At 42.7% G+C, this 17,221-nt stretch overlaps 1 protein-coding gene across 4 annotated transcripts in view; it reads left to right on the plus strand.

Moving 5' to 3' along the window:
- Positions 1-335: 335 nt before the first annotated feature.
- The window catches only part of LOC144685817 (histamine H2 receptor-like), a 55,468-nt gene continuing 38,582 nt past the window's right edge, over positions 336-17,221 (plus strand). For 2 of the 4 annotated variants that reach the window (XR_013577786.1, XM_078550736.1), the window contains exons 1-2: positions 1,799-2,132; positions 8,047-9,512. Coding sequence is in view for 2 of the 4 variants with exons in the window: in XM_078550736.1 (XP_078406862.1) it covers positions 8,398-9,512 (1,115 nt within the window). In the remaining 2 variants the exon portion in view is untranslated. Of the gene's footprint in view, positions 1,094-1,798; positions 2,133-8,046; positions 9,513-17,221 lie in introns of those variants that run through there. The other 2 variants (XM_078550737.1, XR_013577787.1) reach the window with 2 other exon arrangements.

A 17,221-nucleotide genomic window follows, 5' to 3' on the forward strand; every position in this document is an offset into this window, starting at 1 on the left:
TTGAGTTCGACAGGTTGGTTAGAAAGGAATGAGAGACTGAGACAAAAAGAGCTTGACTTCCCATTTTTATTGCACCTTTCACAATCTTAAGGTGTCCCATGCACTTGACAAGCAGTGAACTAATTTTGCGATACAGTCACTGTTATAATGTGGAAAACATAGCAGCGAATTTGCACACAGCAAGCTCCTACAAACAGCAATTAAATAAATGACCATATCATTCCTTTTAGGTGTTGGAAGGAATAAATGTTGGCCATGACACTGGCAAAGCTCCGCTGTTCTTCCCTTTCATGGATCTTTTACCTTCACTTGAGAGGGTAGATGGGGCCTTGGTTTAACATCTTACCTAAGCAATCTGTACCTCTAATAGCAGTATCCTCTCAACACAGAAGTTCTCAAGTCTCATGAGTGTGGTTGGAACCCACATATTTCTGAATTAGAGGCAAGACTGCTACTGCTGAGTCACAGCGAGCACTTGTAGATAATCAGGGGAAATACACAGAAGATTGGATCTGAGGAATTGTTTTTCAGTGGGCCATCAATCACAGGAGCAAGTAGTCTGCTCATATAATAAATTTGAATTTGCTGCAAATGTTAAAAGGGAGCTGGACGGATTCCTCAGGGCACTAAAGAAATATAAGGAATTTTGGGTGATGTGCCTCTTGATCACTGGTCTCCTGAAACTTATTTTAATCAATGTTATGGGTCTGACATGAATTTCCTAGAATTCTTCTCTCTGCCAGAATTAACAGAGGTCTTTTTAAAAAATCTTGTTTCTTGCCTTCTCCAGGAGATTACGTAACGGTTGGTGTGTGGGACTATTGAGGATTATGACACTGAATTGCAACATAAATCCCACTTCAGAGATTTGAGTACAAAAATATCATGGCTGACACTCTCAGTTCGGTTCCGAGGGAGTGCTGCACTGTCAGGGGCATCATCTTTAGGATGAGATGTTAAACCAAAGTCCTATCTGCTTTCTCAGGTGAACCATTTCTTCAGTGCTTGAATATCAGAAGCTGCAACCTTCAATCAGGACATGAACTATGACTTTCTGAAATTTCTAAAAACATGAAGTTGGAATATAACTTGGGTAAGTTTCCCAGTGCCTATTTTAGACTAAAGTTTAAGTGTTACTATTTTGAAACAATGAGCAGGCGAGCTCTCTCTGCTCAACCAAAACAAAAAAATGCTGGAAAAACTCAGCAGGTCTGACAGCATCTGCGAGAGAAAGACAGAGTTAACGTTTCGAGTCCGTATGACCCTTCTTCAGGGCTCTTCAGACTCTTCTTCTTCAGGCCTTCCTGCTGTCTTAGCTAACCTCTGCTGCCACAAATTGGCTTTCACACTTCAAAAGTACTTCACTGGCTGTGAAACACTTTAGGATGGCACTGTATAAAGGGCATTTGAAATTAAACACCAATCGCGCCTGCATGTGCTCGGTACCGCAGACACCAGCAGGTCGCACTGAGTGAAGGGGAATCAAATGAAAAGGTAGCCAAATAGAAGTAGGACTGTAAAAAAAAAATCAGAACCTCCAGGCTGCAGGAAGAGGGCACAGGGAGAAGCCCCTGTGTCAGGCAGCCCACAAGGGACATGCGAAAAGGGGGGGCACTGTGTTTCCGGGGGCTTATTATAAGTTTACATCAAAGAATCTTAAGGGTTTCCAGGTTTTGTTCAGGTTCTCAACTATTGTACAGAAAATATACAGATTTATCCAGAAAATACTAAATGTCGGACGTGAACACACTCTGCACATGGCTAATATTATATTGTACTTTGCATAATTTTGGTCGTGAACCTCACTTCTACAAGGAGTTACCCCACGTGTACGAAACATAAACGGCATTTTTTAATATAAATCTTTATTAGCAGAAGTACAAACCCAGGCGTCTTATTTGACCAGCGCACATGCGTAGAGCTCCCATCAGAGCCAACTACCCTGAAGTAGTGAAAGTGGTTGAAAGCAGAGCCTGAAGTTCAAGGGCGATTCCAGCGGACGGAAAGAGGAACTCAGACTCTCGGCGCTTTGCACATCTATGGAATTCGAACACCAGGATCCTACAAGAACATCTCCTGCAACCCGCTCCAACTTTTTCAGTGCGGTGAACACGCGGAATAGCGCACTCCAGGTAACCCGTCCTGCAGTTTACTCCCAGGTGGTAGCCTGTAGCGTTTTTACTGTCCCGCGACAGTTCCGCCAGTTTAATCGGAATATTTGGGAAAGCATACTTCTGATGGAGATGTAAAACATGAATGACAATGTCCGAGTTTGTACATGGAACCAGAATCTTTCCATTGCCTACGGTGTCGGCTCCAGCCCCAATTCATTTCTGATTGTTGTTCGCTTTCAGCCTGCCCTGTCTTTAAGTTTCCCACCTGAGTGTAAGACCTTGGCCAGGCGGGAGCCTTTAAATAACTACCTTTTCATAAAACTTATATTTTCAAATTAAGGTGGATCTCTAGGGGAACCGGGAAGCGAAAGTAACAGAAAAAAACTTATCTTTAGATTTTTTTTTCTTACCAAGGAAGTTTTCAGATCTAAAATCATCCCCGGCCATATACTGATGGGTGGGTATGTATTATACATGCTGGACGCCCCTTGCTGTGGCTGAAGGTCCTGTAATGAAGATTGAATGAATCATGAAGGCACTTGGGTTCTTTGTCAGTTCGGTAGCTGAGAGTTTGTAGGACTTCCACGCCTGATTGTTGAGGCTGTCACGCTTCTTACTTTTCGGAGAGGGCTACCTCCTGGCTACCTGCTCAGTCCATAGCACTTTGACATGTTACCAGGACCCTGGAGCTCGGACCTTGGTCCACGCGTGTGAAGAGTCCCGCTTAGGCAGCTAACCCCCAGCAGCTCAGTCAAAGCTGGAGAGAGAAGGGATGTTAAATCTCAGCTGCAGAGGCAAGGGTCTATGCATGAACCATTCACTCAGTTGAGCTCTGGAAATTACAACAGAGGCGGGCGACTCAGGTGAACCAGTTCACCCTGCACATCGGCAATCCTAATCGTAAATGCCAATCCTGTTGCCTCTATTCTCTCCCCTCCCACGTTTTTCCCAATTGCCTTTCTAACATATTCTTATAAATGGTCTCTTTCTATCTGCAACTCCTGTGAATGGCATCTCACAACTTCAAGAACCCTGCGTGCACTCTTACGTCCTAAATTCCTTATATTTAACCTCCTATTTAGGTGTAACCGTGGCTCGGTGGGCACTACTCTCTGAGTCGGGGGTTACAAAGTTTGGATTCCATTCTGGTGATTTGAGCATAATAACCTAGGCTAACACGCCGCTGCAGGCCTGAGTGAGTGCTGCGCTAATGGAAGTGATATCGTTTGGGTGCCATTGTTAAACGGAGAACCTGTCTGCCCTCTGAGATGAACATTAAAGATCCCATGGCACTATTTTGATGAAGAGGAGGGGAGCTGTCCCTGGTGTCCTGCCCAATTATCCCTCAATCAATGTTACACAAAGAGATTCTTCTGGTCATTATTGCATTGGCGTTGATGGGAGCTTGCTGCTGCTTTTCCTCAAGCGTTTTGGGATGTCCTGAGGTCGTGAAAGGCGCTACATAAGTACAAGTCTTTCTTTTTCTAAACTGCTGCTACTAGACTTTCTCAGTCACTGAAAACAGGCCGCTCTAAATTCCTATGTCCTATCCTTCCTTAATATTAAACATCTGGATCAATCCACCCCATAATCTCCCCTTTTCTAATGCAGGCAGGCTAATTCACTGAATGTATACAGCGTTTTCTGTTTCTTTGTTATAGATTTCCAACACCTGCTCTTTGCTTTTTATGTTGGCTGAGCAGCGACCAAAGTACCTGCTCTGTGCTGATAATAATGCAATTCAATCCACTCACTGCACTGACAGGGTGCTGTGCAGTCTTGTTGTCATTGAACTAATATTTCCTTCCACCAGACACCTAGACCACTGGAGCTTGTTCCACTTTGCCATTTTTTCATGATTCTCATTATCCATTAGTTCTTCTCACACACTCAGGGTCCAGTTTACACACCTCTGAAATACCTTGGAGTGCTTTGCTATGTGCCAGATAAATGCAAGTTGTTCTTATGTCTGCTTTGACTTTTCCCCATATTACTGCTGTCCTTTAACCAATTCCTGATGCCCACCATAGCACTATAGATCACCCTGTGTCTTTTCCTGTGCACATGGTCTGCAACATTTGTTTATTTCTGAGGATGGGTTTATACCTGAACAACTGACTTGTGTTTTCTCAACAGATGCTGCCTGACCAGTTGACTGTCTCTCGTGTTTTCTAATTTCCAATTTCCAGTATCTGCAGCATCTTGCTTTTTGCCAATATAAAGATTTTCTTCTTTCAGGGGGTATAATAGTCAGGCTCTGCATCTTTAAAATGTAACTTCCCACCAGGCTGGAGTTATAAATAAACAAATGTGAACTCAAATTAGTATGAGTCACTCCCAAGCCCCGTAAACTTTTCTAGTCCTATAACTCTGCCCAATTCTACATTCCTCCAACTCTGGCTGCAATTTCCTTTGCCCCATTATTGACAACCATGTGTTCAGCAGCCTAGACCCCAAGCTCTGGAATGCCTCCTCAAACCTTTCTACCTCAGTCTCCTCCATTCTGGCTCTGCTTAAAGCCTAGCTTTCAGCTGCCCCATCTATGTATATAACTCTGAGTCAAATTTCGTCTGATAATACTCCTGCAAAGTGTCTTGAGACATTTTATTACATTTAAACATGGCATATCAGTGCAAACATTGTTGTTGTTGCTGTTGAGATGGCCTTTCCAAAATGAAGCTTTACTGCACTGTCAGTTTGGGACTTATCAGAGTGACACTTCCATTTTTTGAATTAGTGCACACTTACCTACATAAAATTGACACTTAATCTACATTTAAATGGGTAAAACAAACATTTACAAATACTTGTCTACTTTGGAATTAAATATAATCTCATAGTACATTGTCTTTTCAAGATCCAATGTCTTGGCTAACGATTGATCAAGAACCTAATACTGGAATGGCCAAACTTTCAAAAGCCAGAAAAAGATTCTGCATATGGATTGAGAGAAACATGCTTTAAGTATACTGAACTAATTTCCATTTTCTGTTTCGTACACACATCCTTTACCTGGATGGCTCTTAGGGATGATTTTCCAATCAGGTCTCCTATGGAAAGGAGCAGCACTAACAGAAGCACTGGTCAGTCAACCACAGGCCCACAATGTTCCTGTTTCCAGTCATTTAAACTAACAAGTGAAAAATAAGCGCTTGTAGGCCTGCATTCCATAACAAGCAGTCCCTGTGAGCACTGCTCCTTGTTTGGTTGAGGAAACCAAAAGAATGAATGTGCATTTTGTCTCATCTTCTAGAGCTGTTCTTGACTGTTTTAGAGTTTCACATCATAAAATTATTGCCCTGTCTTTTATCACACACAGAACATAGAATGGGGTGTGTTTGCATGTGTCAAAATAGAATAAAAGAGAAAAAATAGGTTATCTGAAAAAATAGCAACTGAATAGAGAAAAACACAACCACTGATATAGATATGTATGTATACACACATACAAAAGCAAGATATTGTAAATAGTCATTTGGTGGTACAGCCATTCACTGGTTCATTCCGCAGGGCAATGTCTTGACAACCAGAGTCAAGCTGCCTGGTTTATCTTTTTTTAAACAATGCTTGGCAGTTAACTGTCAGCTACCATCAACTGGTGCATTCTCCATGGCAACACCTCTACCAGTCAGAGACCACTTGCCAACCAATCAGCACTCTCTTCTCATATAGTATAAATATGTTGTTTCCCCTGACATTTGCATTTTCTTGTGAATTGTCCTGATGAGTGCAACACGAAAAGCTTCAGCAAATAAAGCCTCTTTTTTCAGCAATACTCAAAATATTATTCTGCAGATGCAGGACCCATGAAATAAAAATAAAAAATTCTAGAAATGCTCAGCAATTCAGGCAGCCTGTGTGGAGAGAGGAAAAAGGTTAATGGGAGGGATTTTTCATCAGCGGGATTTTATGGTCCCGCCAAAGTCAATACAGTTTAGAATGGCTCGCCGCATTTTACAGCCCCATTCCTGCCTTGACGGGTCCGTAAAATTCTGGCCAATGTTTCAAGTTGATGACCTTGGTTCAGAACTGATGTATATGGCAGTTTGGAGAGCCTTGGGTATTCCAGGTCTGGAGCTAGTAAAGGCAAACTGATTATTGTAATTTTAAAGTGCAATAATTGCACATTCATTATAAAATATGAAAATCTGATCATGAACTCTTCAGAGCTTAAAAGAAACATTTTACACAGACTTTGCTGCAACCTAGAAGGAGTTATTGCAAATAGAAGCAGAAAATGCTGGAAACACTCAGCAGATCAGGCAGTACCTGTTTAGAAAAAGGGTTAACTTTATAGGTTGTTGACTTTTTATCAAAACAGGGGACAGTCAGTTGAGATAAAATATTGTAATTAACATATTTATATTAAAAAAGTAATTCATATAACAATAACACTTGGGGTAGGGGAGGGGATTTAGTTAAGTGCATAATGTTGATTTTCTAAAAAAAATACAGTAGATTAACTGTTATAAGAAAATCTTCATTTCTTAGAAAGGTGAAATCTGAGTTTAGGGACCCTAAATGTAGATTAATTCAAATGCGCTTTGAAGTACTGTCCAACTAGGAAATATGAAGGTGACTTTTTCAAGTTGGCACTCTAAGATGGACAAGATATCTGTACAGGAGCATGTAAGGTAGATTTGGGCCAGTGCTTATCGTTGGATAATGGTTGTGCAGATCAGGGGTCCAAATTTCCAATGTGTGTCCATGGTGGCTGAGGTTCCCCATCAGGAGTGTGAACTTCAGAGCATCACCTTTACCTCTCAAGCTTTGGGAATAACCAATTGTTCAGTATTTTTTTGGTTGGATGAAAGAGAATATGTTTGTTTGACTGGAAACCTTCAACAGGGTAAGTAAAAGCATAAGTTTGCAGAAAGTGTTGCCTTGGTGATAGTATGTTTTGTACTCTATCTAATCATGTTTAAACCAATACAATGACTCTTCATTACTAAACTACTGCAGACAAATGCATTGCAGTAACTTAACATATGGTCTCTCTGGGACTTGACTGTGTATATCTCTAATGCCTTATTCAGTTGCTGGTTTGTATCTAATAAGATTATCAAGCATTTTTTTTAGTAAATGTTATAAATTTGAAAGTGTAACTGATACACAGTATTTTGTGTGTGTGTGTATATTTATAGTGCCTTTGTAGCTCCACCCTGAGATCCCAACAGTCAAACTTAAAGGAATGAGACACTGGTTTACCAGCAGTGACTCAGCATGTACATTACCGGCAAAGAAAACCATAGAACCAAATTAAGCGCTTCATTAATATCTTTAGAAAACAGAGTTGAGCAGAATAATATAGGCGTCACCCTGTCCTGCTCCGAAGATGATACTGAAACTTTGAGTTGGTTATATTTTCTTGCTGAATGTACACCTTGAATAACTGCTGCTTATTAATACCTACCCAGAAAAATCCTGGGTATATACTATTTAAATTGACTCGCTAACAGAGAATTGCATAATATTTAATGGCATCAAAGTAATACCACGTGTTTGGATAAAGACTGAAAATGGAATAAACAAATATGAGGGAATTGAAACTCTTAACCAATACGTGTAACACTAAATCTGATGTAGCATAGAGTGAAGAAATTCAGCCTGTTGGTAACAATCACCAAACTCCATTTCCTGAGAAATAAAATAAGTTGGAGAGAATGACCTATTCATTGAACATAAGATAGTGATATAGTTCAATATAAACTAAAAACAGAAAGTGCTGGAAATGCTCAGCAGGTCTGACAACATCTTCGGAGAGAGAAACAGAGTTAGCATTTCAGATTGGTGGCCTTTCATCCGAAAGCTTCTGCCAGCTTGGTATTTCTAGCATTTTCTGCTTTTAATTCCAGATTTCTAGCATCTGCATTATTTGCTTTCGTAGCTGTCCAGTGTGAATTTGACATTCATCGTGCCACTTTTATTGCAGCTCTGTCCATTAACATGGCCACACACACAATTTGACAACACTGAATTTGTCTCAACATACACAAGATGGATGGGAGTTAGCAGGTTGTGCTCACCACACCTGCATGGACCTGCCAAGCACTTGTAAATTATATATATATAAATATATATAATTATATATATATGGCCGAGACGATGAAGAGGATTTTAACTGGCCTATTAATATGCTCGCAAATAAACATGGATTTGCCTTCTGTACAGACTTGTGACTTAAGAAATATTGAATTTTAAACACTTGGTGTGACTTGACTTTATTGTGCAGTACAATTTATCACTGTTTTGACCATCACTTTCTAATTCCAACATCGTGGAGATGGAGAAGAACCAGAATGTCACCATTGATTCTGAGAACAGGACAGTGTTCTCCACGGTCCTGGTTGGGCTAGTGTTAGCAGTGATTGTAATAATAACCATCTTTGGGAATGTGCTGGTGTGCTTAGCGGTGGGGTTGAACCGTAAACTCCAGAACCACACAAACTATTTCATTGTATCCCTGGCGGTCACCGATCTGCTGCTGGGTTTGCTGGTCTTGCCTTTCTCAGCCGTCTCAGAACTGCTTGAATCAGAATGGCCATTTGGGGATATCTTCTGTAACATCTACACCAGCTTGGATGTCATGCTGTGCACAGCTTCCATCCTTAATCTGTTAATGATCAGCTTGGACCGTTACTACGCAGTGACAGCCCCACTGAGATACACCATGCTTATGACTCCCAACAGAGTCGCCATCTTCCTCAGTCTGATCTGGTGCATATCCATCATGGTCTCTTTCTTGCCCATCAACTTGGGTTGGAATACTAAAAATCTGTCAGTGCAAAGCTTGGCCAACACCAATCAATGCCACTTGGAGCTCAACAAAGCCTACGCCCTCGTGGATGCTTTCGTCACCTTCTACATCCCTTTAGCCATCATGTGCCTGACTTATTATCGAATATTCAAGATTGCAAGGGCACAGGCCAAAAGAATCAACACGGTCACTGGCTGCAAAGCACTGAATCCATCATTGCCAACTGTGAAGGAGCATAAAGCGACAGTAACACTAGCGACAGTGATGGGGGTCTTCATTATTTGCTGGTTCCCTTATTTTGCAGTGTTTACCCATGAAGGGATTTCAGGGCATCAGCCCAACAAGACTGTTTTTGCTGTGGTGCTGTGGTTAGGCTATGTCAACTCAGCCCTGAACCCCATACTTTATGCTGCCCTCAACCGGGATTTCCACAAGGCATACCAAAAGTTACTGCGATGCAAGAAGAGGAATTTATATTACGAAGACTCAACTGGCAACCCCCTGACCTGCCAGCCACTGCACAGCTGGGAGGGCAGGAGTGAACAGTGTCAACAGCTGGGACAAGACTTGAAAGACAATGATCTTAATTCAGAAGGCAGGAATGGCGAAAATGTTGCTTCCTGTAAAGAAGCCTCAGAAAGGTAACACTCTCATTTCCTTATACTTTCAATAGACAAAGCACTTGGTTTATTTTCAGTTTTCAATAGCCACAAGTTTTGCTAATGTAAAACTGACACATTAATGTGTCATTTCATTAATACCAAGTGTAAAATAGAACTATCTAATATGAATGTAGAAGTGCTCTTTTTTTCATTGAGGTCAATTGTGTGACCTTGGTTTTGTGTTCTCAAGAGTGGGAAGAATATTTTGTGGAGGGATTCAATTTCTCATACACATCTACCTATATAATAATGGATCAAACGGAATGCTTATTATGACAATTGCTGAAGAGTTCAGATAACATTACCACTATTTATTATCACCATTCGTTCCAAACTTAAAGATGAAATTACTGCTTCCATATTCAATCCTTTTCTCAGTGCTGTAAAAGATACAAGTAGTTAATGCCCACAGTTAAAGATGATTAAATGTGACATAATTATGACAATTTGATTGAAGATACTCCATGCATTCTGAAAAAAAAAATTACAATCAGCATATAACAATGTCATGTGTGCAAACGGCTCAACTACAATGATAGACTAATGGTGAAAGGAAAAACTGTGGTCTCAGTTATACATATAAAGAAAAAATAATGATCCCTGATAGTCATAGAATCATCCTGCACAGTAGGAGACCATTGTGTCTGTGATGGCTCTTTGGTAGAGTTATCCAGTTAGTTCTGCTTCCTGCTCTTTTCTCATAGCTCTGCAATTTTTTTGTTGCCTTTAACTATTTATCTATTAAAAGGCTACTATGAAATCTGCCTCCAGCACCCTTTCCAATAGTGCACTCCAGATCATGAGAACTTGCTACAGAAGAAAGTATTGAGTTCTTTCCAGTGGGGTTGTTGTTCAGTTCGAACACCACCACAACTGTCTGCTCTGGGTTGGGGTGGAGGTGCCAGGTTTGGAAGTTATATTCCATTAGGGTCAGGTCATATATTGGTGTTCTACTTGCTTCCTCTAGCATTGATGCCTGTGTTAGCAGTTCTATGTCATTAGTATAGATGAACTTCTGGGATTTCATGCACGGCACATCATAAGAACATAAGGACATAAGAAATAGGAGCAGGTGTACACCATACAGCCCTTTGAACTTGCTCTGCCGCTCAGTATGATGGTGGTTGATCCTCTACCTCAAATCCGTCTTCTTGCATTTCCTCATGTCCCTTAATTCTCTTAGTATCTAATCTATTGATTTTGGTTTTGAATATATTCAACAACTGAATTTCCACAGCTCTCTGGTGTAGAAAATTCCAATGATCCACTGTCACTCGAGGGAAGAAATTTCTCCTTATCTCAGTACTCTGCATTGATGTGTTCGCTGTATGGATGTTGGAAAAGGATGGTGTGACCATTGACCCTGTGGCAAACCAGTGTTGAACATCTGCATTTGCCTGGCCTTCTGTGAAAGACAACTTACCCACCCAAAATATCTGAACATCACCCTGGACAGGTCTCTCACCTATTGGCCTCATCTCAACAAGGCTGGCCAAAAGATAGAAACTTCATTAGGTTGATCCTGGGGATAGAGGGATTTCCTTATGAGGAGAGGTTGAGTTGGTTGGGCCTGTGCTCATTGGAGTTTAGAAGAATGAGAGGCGATCTTATTGAAACATATAACATTCTTAGGGGGCTTGACAGGGTAGATGCTGAGAGGTTGTCTCCCTTGTGGGTGAGTCTAGGACCAGAGGGCATAATCTCAGAGTAAGGGGGTGCCCACTTAAAACAGAGATGAGGAGGAATTTCTTCTCTCAGAGGGGAAGTCAATCTGTGGAATTCTTTACCGCAGAGGGCTGTAGAGGTTGGATCGTTAAATATATTCAAGGCTGAGATAGACAGGTTTTTAATCAGTAAGGGAATCAAGGGTTATGGGGAAAAGGCAGGAAAGTGGAGTTGAGGATTATCAGATCAGCCATGATCTCATTGAATGGCGGAGCTGATTTGATGGGCCGAATGGCCTACTTCTGCTCCTACGTCTTATGGCCTCATGGTGAATCAGGTTAGGAAATTCCCTGAGACATTATGGAGGAGCACATCTAACACACTTTGTTACACAACAGTGCAGACTACTGCTGTGCCGCATGGTCCTGCTGCTGCTACTTAAAGATCCTGGATGTACAGTTAAATGTCACCACAAGAACAGTGTTAGGGACGCTTAAGTCCACTCCTGCTTAGCGGTTCCCAGCAATACGCTGTCCCACATTGCCCGTCTGCCATTCCCCATGATGCTACCGTGTTCCGTGAGATGAAAGAAAACCATGAGTAACACAGACCTTCCCATTCAGGAAGACTTGGGAAAAAAAACACCATGAAATTGGTAAAATTATCCTGGCCATTCTGCTAATATTCAGGCAGCTAGTATCGACCTACTAAGCAGATAGACAGAATAATAGGGCACGTACAGTGAAAAGAACCCACACTTTGTCACTGACCGATAGCAGAAGTTCCTGGCTTTGATTTCCCTTGAACACAGTGGATAGCTGTCAGACTCAACTGAATCTGTACGGGGCATCGGAGATGTGGCCACCTCCTCCCAAGTGGAAGAGGAGGGATGACCCCAAGTGCAATTGTGGCTGTGAGTTCCACAGCATGGAACATATCACATCAACATGTCCACTCAGATCTGTTGCAGGAGACACCTCATTTTTCACTCAACATTTCAGGATGCCACAGATAGAATAGCCAAACTAGACATTCCATTCTAAATTTTTCCTGTCATATGAAAGTAGCAGCATTAAAAAAAAACTTCATCTCCTCCATGATTCTTTTGCCAATTACTTTAAACCTGTGTACTATGGTTACTGACCCAACTGCCATTGGAAACAGTTTCTTCCTATTTACTCTATCATAACTCTGATATTTTTTCAACACCTTTATTAAACCTCCCCATAACCTTGCATGCTCTGAGGCAGACAAGCACAATTTATAGTAAATCATCTCTGCACCTTCTCCAAGACCTTGGCACCCCTCCTAAATTGGACACAATTTTCCAGCTGAGGCCTAAGTAGTGATTTGTAAAAATTTAGCATAACTTCCTCATTTTTATACTCTTATGCCATTATGTATAAAGCCAAGGGTTCAGTATGCTTTTTTAGCAATCTTATGAACATGTCCTGCCACCTTCAAAGATTTACAATATGTACAACCCCAGCATCTCTGTTCCTGCACCCTCTTTAAAATTGTACCATTTACTGTATCATGGATATCAAGAATTTATATGGATAGGGTTGCCAACCCTTTTGGAATAGCCAGGAGTTTACTGGAATTGGCATCAATCTCCCAGTAGCTGTAGAAAGCATTCCAGGAGATTGGAATGTCGTTTTCTCAGCACAAATGTTGCGTATTCCCAGCATTCTCTGTTCTTGGTAAGTGTGTCACATGGACACATCCCCCAGCTCATCCTCCAAGGCTGCATTATGCTGTGCTTGTGTGTGGAAACGCACATCGTTCCCTTCCGAGTGGGTCCCGCCTGGAAATCTATGCTTTCTTCATTGAGTCACAGTTACAAGTGTGTATATGCCTCTGTGTACTGGGGAGTTTGGAGAGTTCCATCAGCAAAACAGGTTTCAGTTGTTGCTATTTTAAATTTACTGTGCGACAAACGTAAAACCTTTGCCACCCATGATTTATTTTCCACTTTCAACGTTTTCATGGAGCTTTGACTTCAGCAAGGTTCATTTGTGCGCAGACGTGAATGGTTTTAGAGAGAGAGTAGAAGAAACGGAATCACGTAAAAAAACAAATTAAAAGTAGCTGAGATGATGAGAGCTGTCAACATGGAACAGAAATGTGATCACAAAAGGACAACGTGCATCAGCAAAGTTTTAGTAGTTAAGGTTTACATCTGTTTAGTGTGGCGAACAGCCATTGTTTTCTCTACTTTTTTAAATCTTAGCAGCCTGCAAATTCATTCTGTTAAGTGGATAGTTTTCAGATGCCGAACTTGTTTCTCAATCAAGTGGGTAGGTGGCCTGCCAGTTTTGCAGAGTTGCCCTGCACCCCGAAGCCGCTGGGTTTCCATAATGCCACTTCTGCTGACGTCTCCCGGAATATGTTCAGCCCAGGTTGGCAACCTTGGCAACACCACTGTTACAAAGACAGCCTGTGTGCAACTCAGAACACCATGGAGTGGGCCCTTGTTATCCTAAAAAAGCAGCTCCACAGCCTAGACTGCTCAAAGGAAGCCATCCAGGACTCAATGGAATGTGTCTTCATGATTCTTGGTGATCTGCAGTCTTCTCCACAACCTGGCCATCATGAGGGCACAGCACTTACCACCATACCACCACAAGAACGCAAGAAATAGGAGCAGAAGTAGGCCATTCAGCCCCTCAAGCCTGCTCCACCATTTAATAAAATCATGGCTGATCTAATTGTGGCCCAAGTAGCCATTCACCACAACTCAGGAGGAAGAAATAGAGTGGGACAAAGCAGAGGAGGAGAAAGAGAAAAGAAGGGGGCATCTGGGGTATCACATTCTGTCTTTGAGTGGATATTCAAACTCCAGTTCCCCTGAAAAGATCCCAGGTTAATTTTGATCCGCAATACCTCACTATTCCATCAGATTTCAAGGCGAGTTGAGAAACTGCATTAGGCTGGGACATATCTTCATTCTGGATGATTTCAGCAATGATGGTTTCCACAGCCCCAGTTACAGCTGCCCCAATAATGTCAAGCACCATGTTCTCCAAGGGTTTGAGGACATGCAGCTGTGGCTGTCCCCCAGTGATCCTTTGCTGATGCCTCCTATTATGTGACACCTTGTTCTGCAAGAAAGAAGAATGTCAATGAGTGTATTTCAATCTGCTTGTGTGATGTGCCTGTCATAGTTGAATAGCTGGAAGTGTGTGGGTGTAGGCCTACACCTGTGGTAAGCTTGTGAAGGTGCGGTGCATGTTCAGCACAAGTTCTGAATGCTAGAGATTGCGGATGGGTGTGGTGCATTGAGCAGTGTGAGTGGTTGATGGGATAGTTGGTTGGTTATTTGAAGATGAATTTATTGACCTTGCCCACTCCTGTGAGATCATTGAGCTTTTTGTTGCACTATAACCAGGCCCTCAGGGTCAGACTACAGGCAATGGCCTCTTTGGCATTCCCTTCTAAGTGTTGCTCTGGAGGGCCTTTTATTCTCCTGCGAAAGGTGACCTCTCTCCTCTTTTCTACCTCTTGTACGAAGGCCTCCAGTGCTGTATCTTAGGAGCTCTCAGGCTTGCTGCTTCATTGCGCCGTTTCATCCTACTAAGAGGATCTTTCCCAGCCTCTTCCAGCAACTGTTGCAAGAAGAATGGTGTTCCCCTTTAAGAGGTGCAGGCTAGCTTTAATTGCTGCTAGCCTCACATGAAGCTGGGCCCCCTGCTGAGCGTGCCGCCAGTCGGAAGTGTGTACAATGCTGGGCTGCATGTCACATCATGAAGATGAGCAGCGTGAAGTTTGTGTGCTGCCTGCATTATTTAATTGGGTGTGGTGTCATCACGCATGCAATCCCTACACCCACTAATAGGCCTATCGGATTTTTAACTTAGGCTATTTAACATTTGCCATAGATTGCTATCATAGGCTTTAAATATTTAATGTTACAGACATCTTAAATATATCTTGCTTCACTTTAACTCATCTCTTTGAAATGCACTCAGCCTTTAGACTGTTCATGATGAGTACCATTTTTTGAAAATGAATTTCTCACTCTTCCATTCCAAGTTAATATGTGCATTTGCTTAGCCTCACTCATCATTGAGTATTTAAACTTTTACTGATGTGTCCACTCTACATTCATCAGCCCTGTTGGTAATGCTTTTTGGGAAACATCTGAAGCATTTGCTACAATCTTCAGCCAGAAGTGCCGAGTGCAAGGCCTATCTTGGCCTCCTCTGGAGGTCCCCAGCATCACAGATGCAATTCTTCAGCCAATTCAATTCACTCCATGTGATATTATGAAACGACTGACGGCACTGGTTACTGCAAAGGCTATGGGTCCTGACAATATTCTGGCAATAGTACTGAAGACTTGTGCTCCAGAACTTGCCGCGCCCCAAGCCAAGCTGTTCCAGTACAGATACAACACCGGCATCTACCCGGCAATGTGGAAAATTGTGCAGGTATGTCCTGTATACAAAAAGCAGGACAAATCGAACCCGGCCAATTACTGCCCTATCAGTCTACTCTCGATCATCAGTAAAGTAATGGAAGGGGTCATCAACAGTGTTACCAATCGTCGCTTGCTTAGCAATAACCTGCTCACTGACGCCCAGTTGGGGTTCCCCCAGGGCTATTCAGCTCCTCACCTCATTACAGCCTTGATTCAAATATGACAAATCAGCTGAACTCCCGAGGTGAGGTGAATGTCACTGCCCTTGACATCAAGGCAGCATTTGACTGAGTGTGGTATCAAGCAGCCCTAGCAAAACTGGAGTCAATGGGAATCAGGGGGAAAACTCTCTGCTGGTTGGAGTCATACCTAGCACAAAGGAAGATGGTTGTGGTTGTTGGAGGTCATTGATCTCAGCTCCAGGACATCACTGCAGGAGTTCCTCAGGGTAGTGTCCTCGGCCCAACCATCTTCAGCTGCTTCATCAATGACCCTCCTTCCATCATAAGGTCAGAAGTGGGGATGTTCGCTGATGATTGCACAATGTTCAGCGCCGTTCGCAACTCCTCAGATATTGAAGCAGTCCATGTCCAAATGCAGCAAGACCTGGACAATATCCAGATTTGGCTGGCAAGTGGCAACTAGCATTCGAGCCATGCAAGTGTCAGGCAATGACTGTCTCCAATAAGAAAGAATCCAACCATCACCCCTTGATGTTCAATGGCATTACCATCACTGAATCCCCCACTATCAACATCCTGGAGGTTACCATTGACCAGAAAATGAACTGGATTAGCCATATAAATACTGTGGCTACAAGAGCAGGTCAGAGGCACCCCCTGACTCCCCAAAGCCTGTTACCCATCTTCAAGGCACAAGTCAGGAGTGTGATGGAATGCTCCCCACTTGCCTGGATGAGTGCAGCTCCCACAACACTCAAGAAGCCTTGACACCGTCCAGGCCAAAGCAGTCCACTTGATTGGCACCACATCCACAAACATTCACTCCCTCCACCACTGTTGCACAGTAGCAGCAGTGTGTACCATCTACAAGATTCACTGCAGGAATTCACCAAGGCTCCTTCAACAGTACCTTCCAAACCCATGACCATGATCATCTTGAAGGACAAAGGCAGCAGATAGATGGGAACACCACCACCTGGAAGTTCCCCTCCAAGTCACTCACCACCCTGACTTGGAAATATATCGCCGTTCCTTCACTGTCGCTGAGTTAAAATCCTGGAACTCCCTTCCTAACAGCACTGTGGGTGTACCTACACCACATGGACTGCAGCGGTTCAAGAAGGCAGCTCACCACCACCTTCTCAAAGACAACTAGGGATGGGCAATAAATGCTGGCCCAGGCAATGAAGCCCCCATCCCGAGAATGAATGAAAAGAAAAGAAATAGCGCCCGACGACTAGAAAGGCTAACTTAACAAATTTTTAAAAATGGATTATAAGGATGATCCAGGGCCCAGAACCCAGGCCAGTCAGCGTAACGGCCGTTCGGACAACATGAGTAGCAATATGACATTTAACGTGGAATAAATGGAAGGTGAGGAGACCTGGAAAGCTGGAGTGGTGGGGGCAGCATAGAAG

Source organism: Cetorhinus maximus, chromosome 10, assembly GCF_964194155.1.
Source record: "Cetorhinus maximus chromosome 10, sCetMax3.hap1.1, whole genome shotgun sequence".
NCBI lineage: Eukaryota > Metazoa > Chordata > Chondrichthyes > Lamniformes > Cetorhinidae > Cetorhinus > Cetorhinus maximus.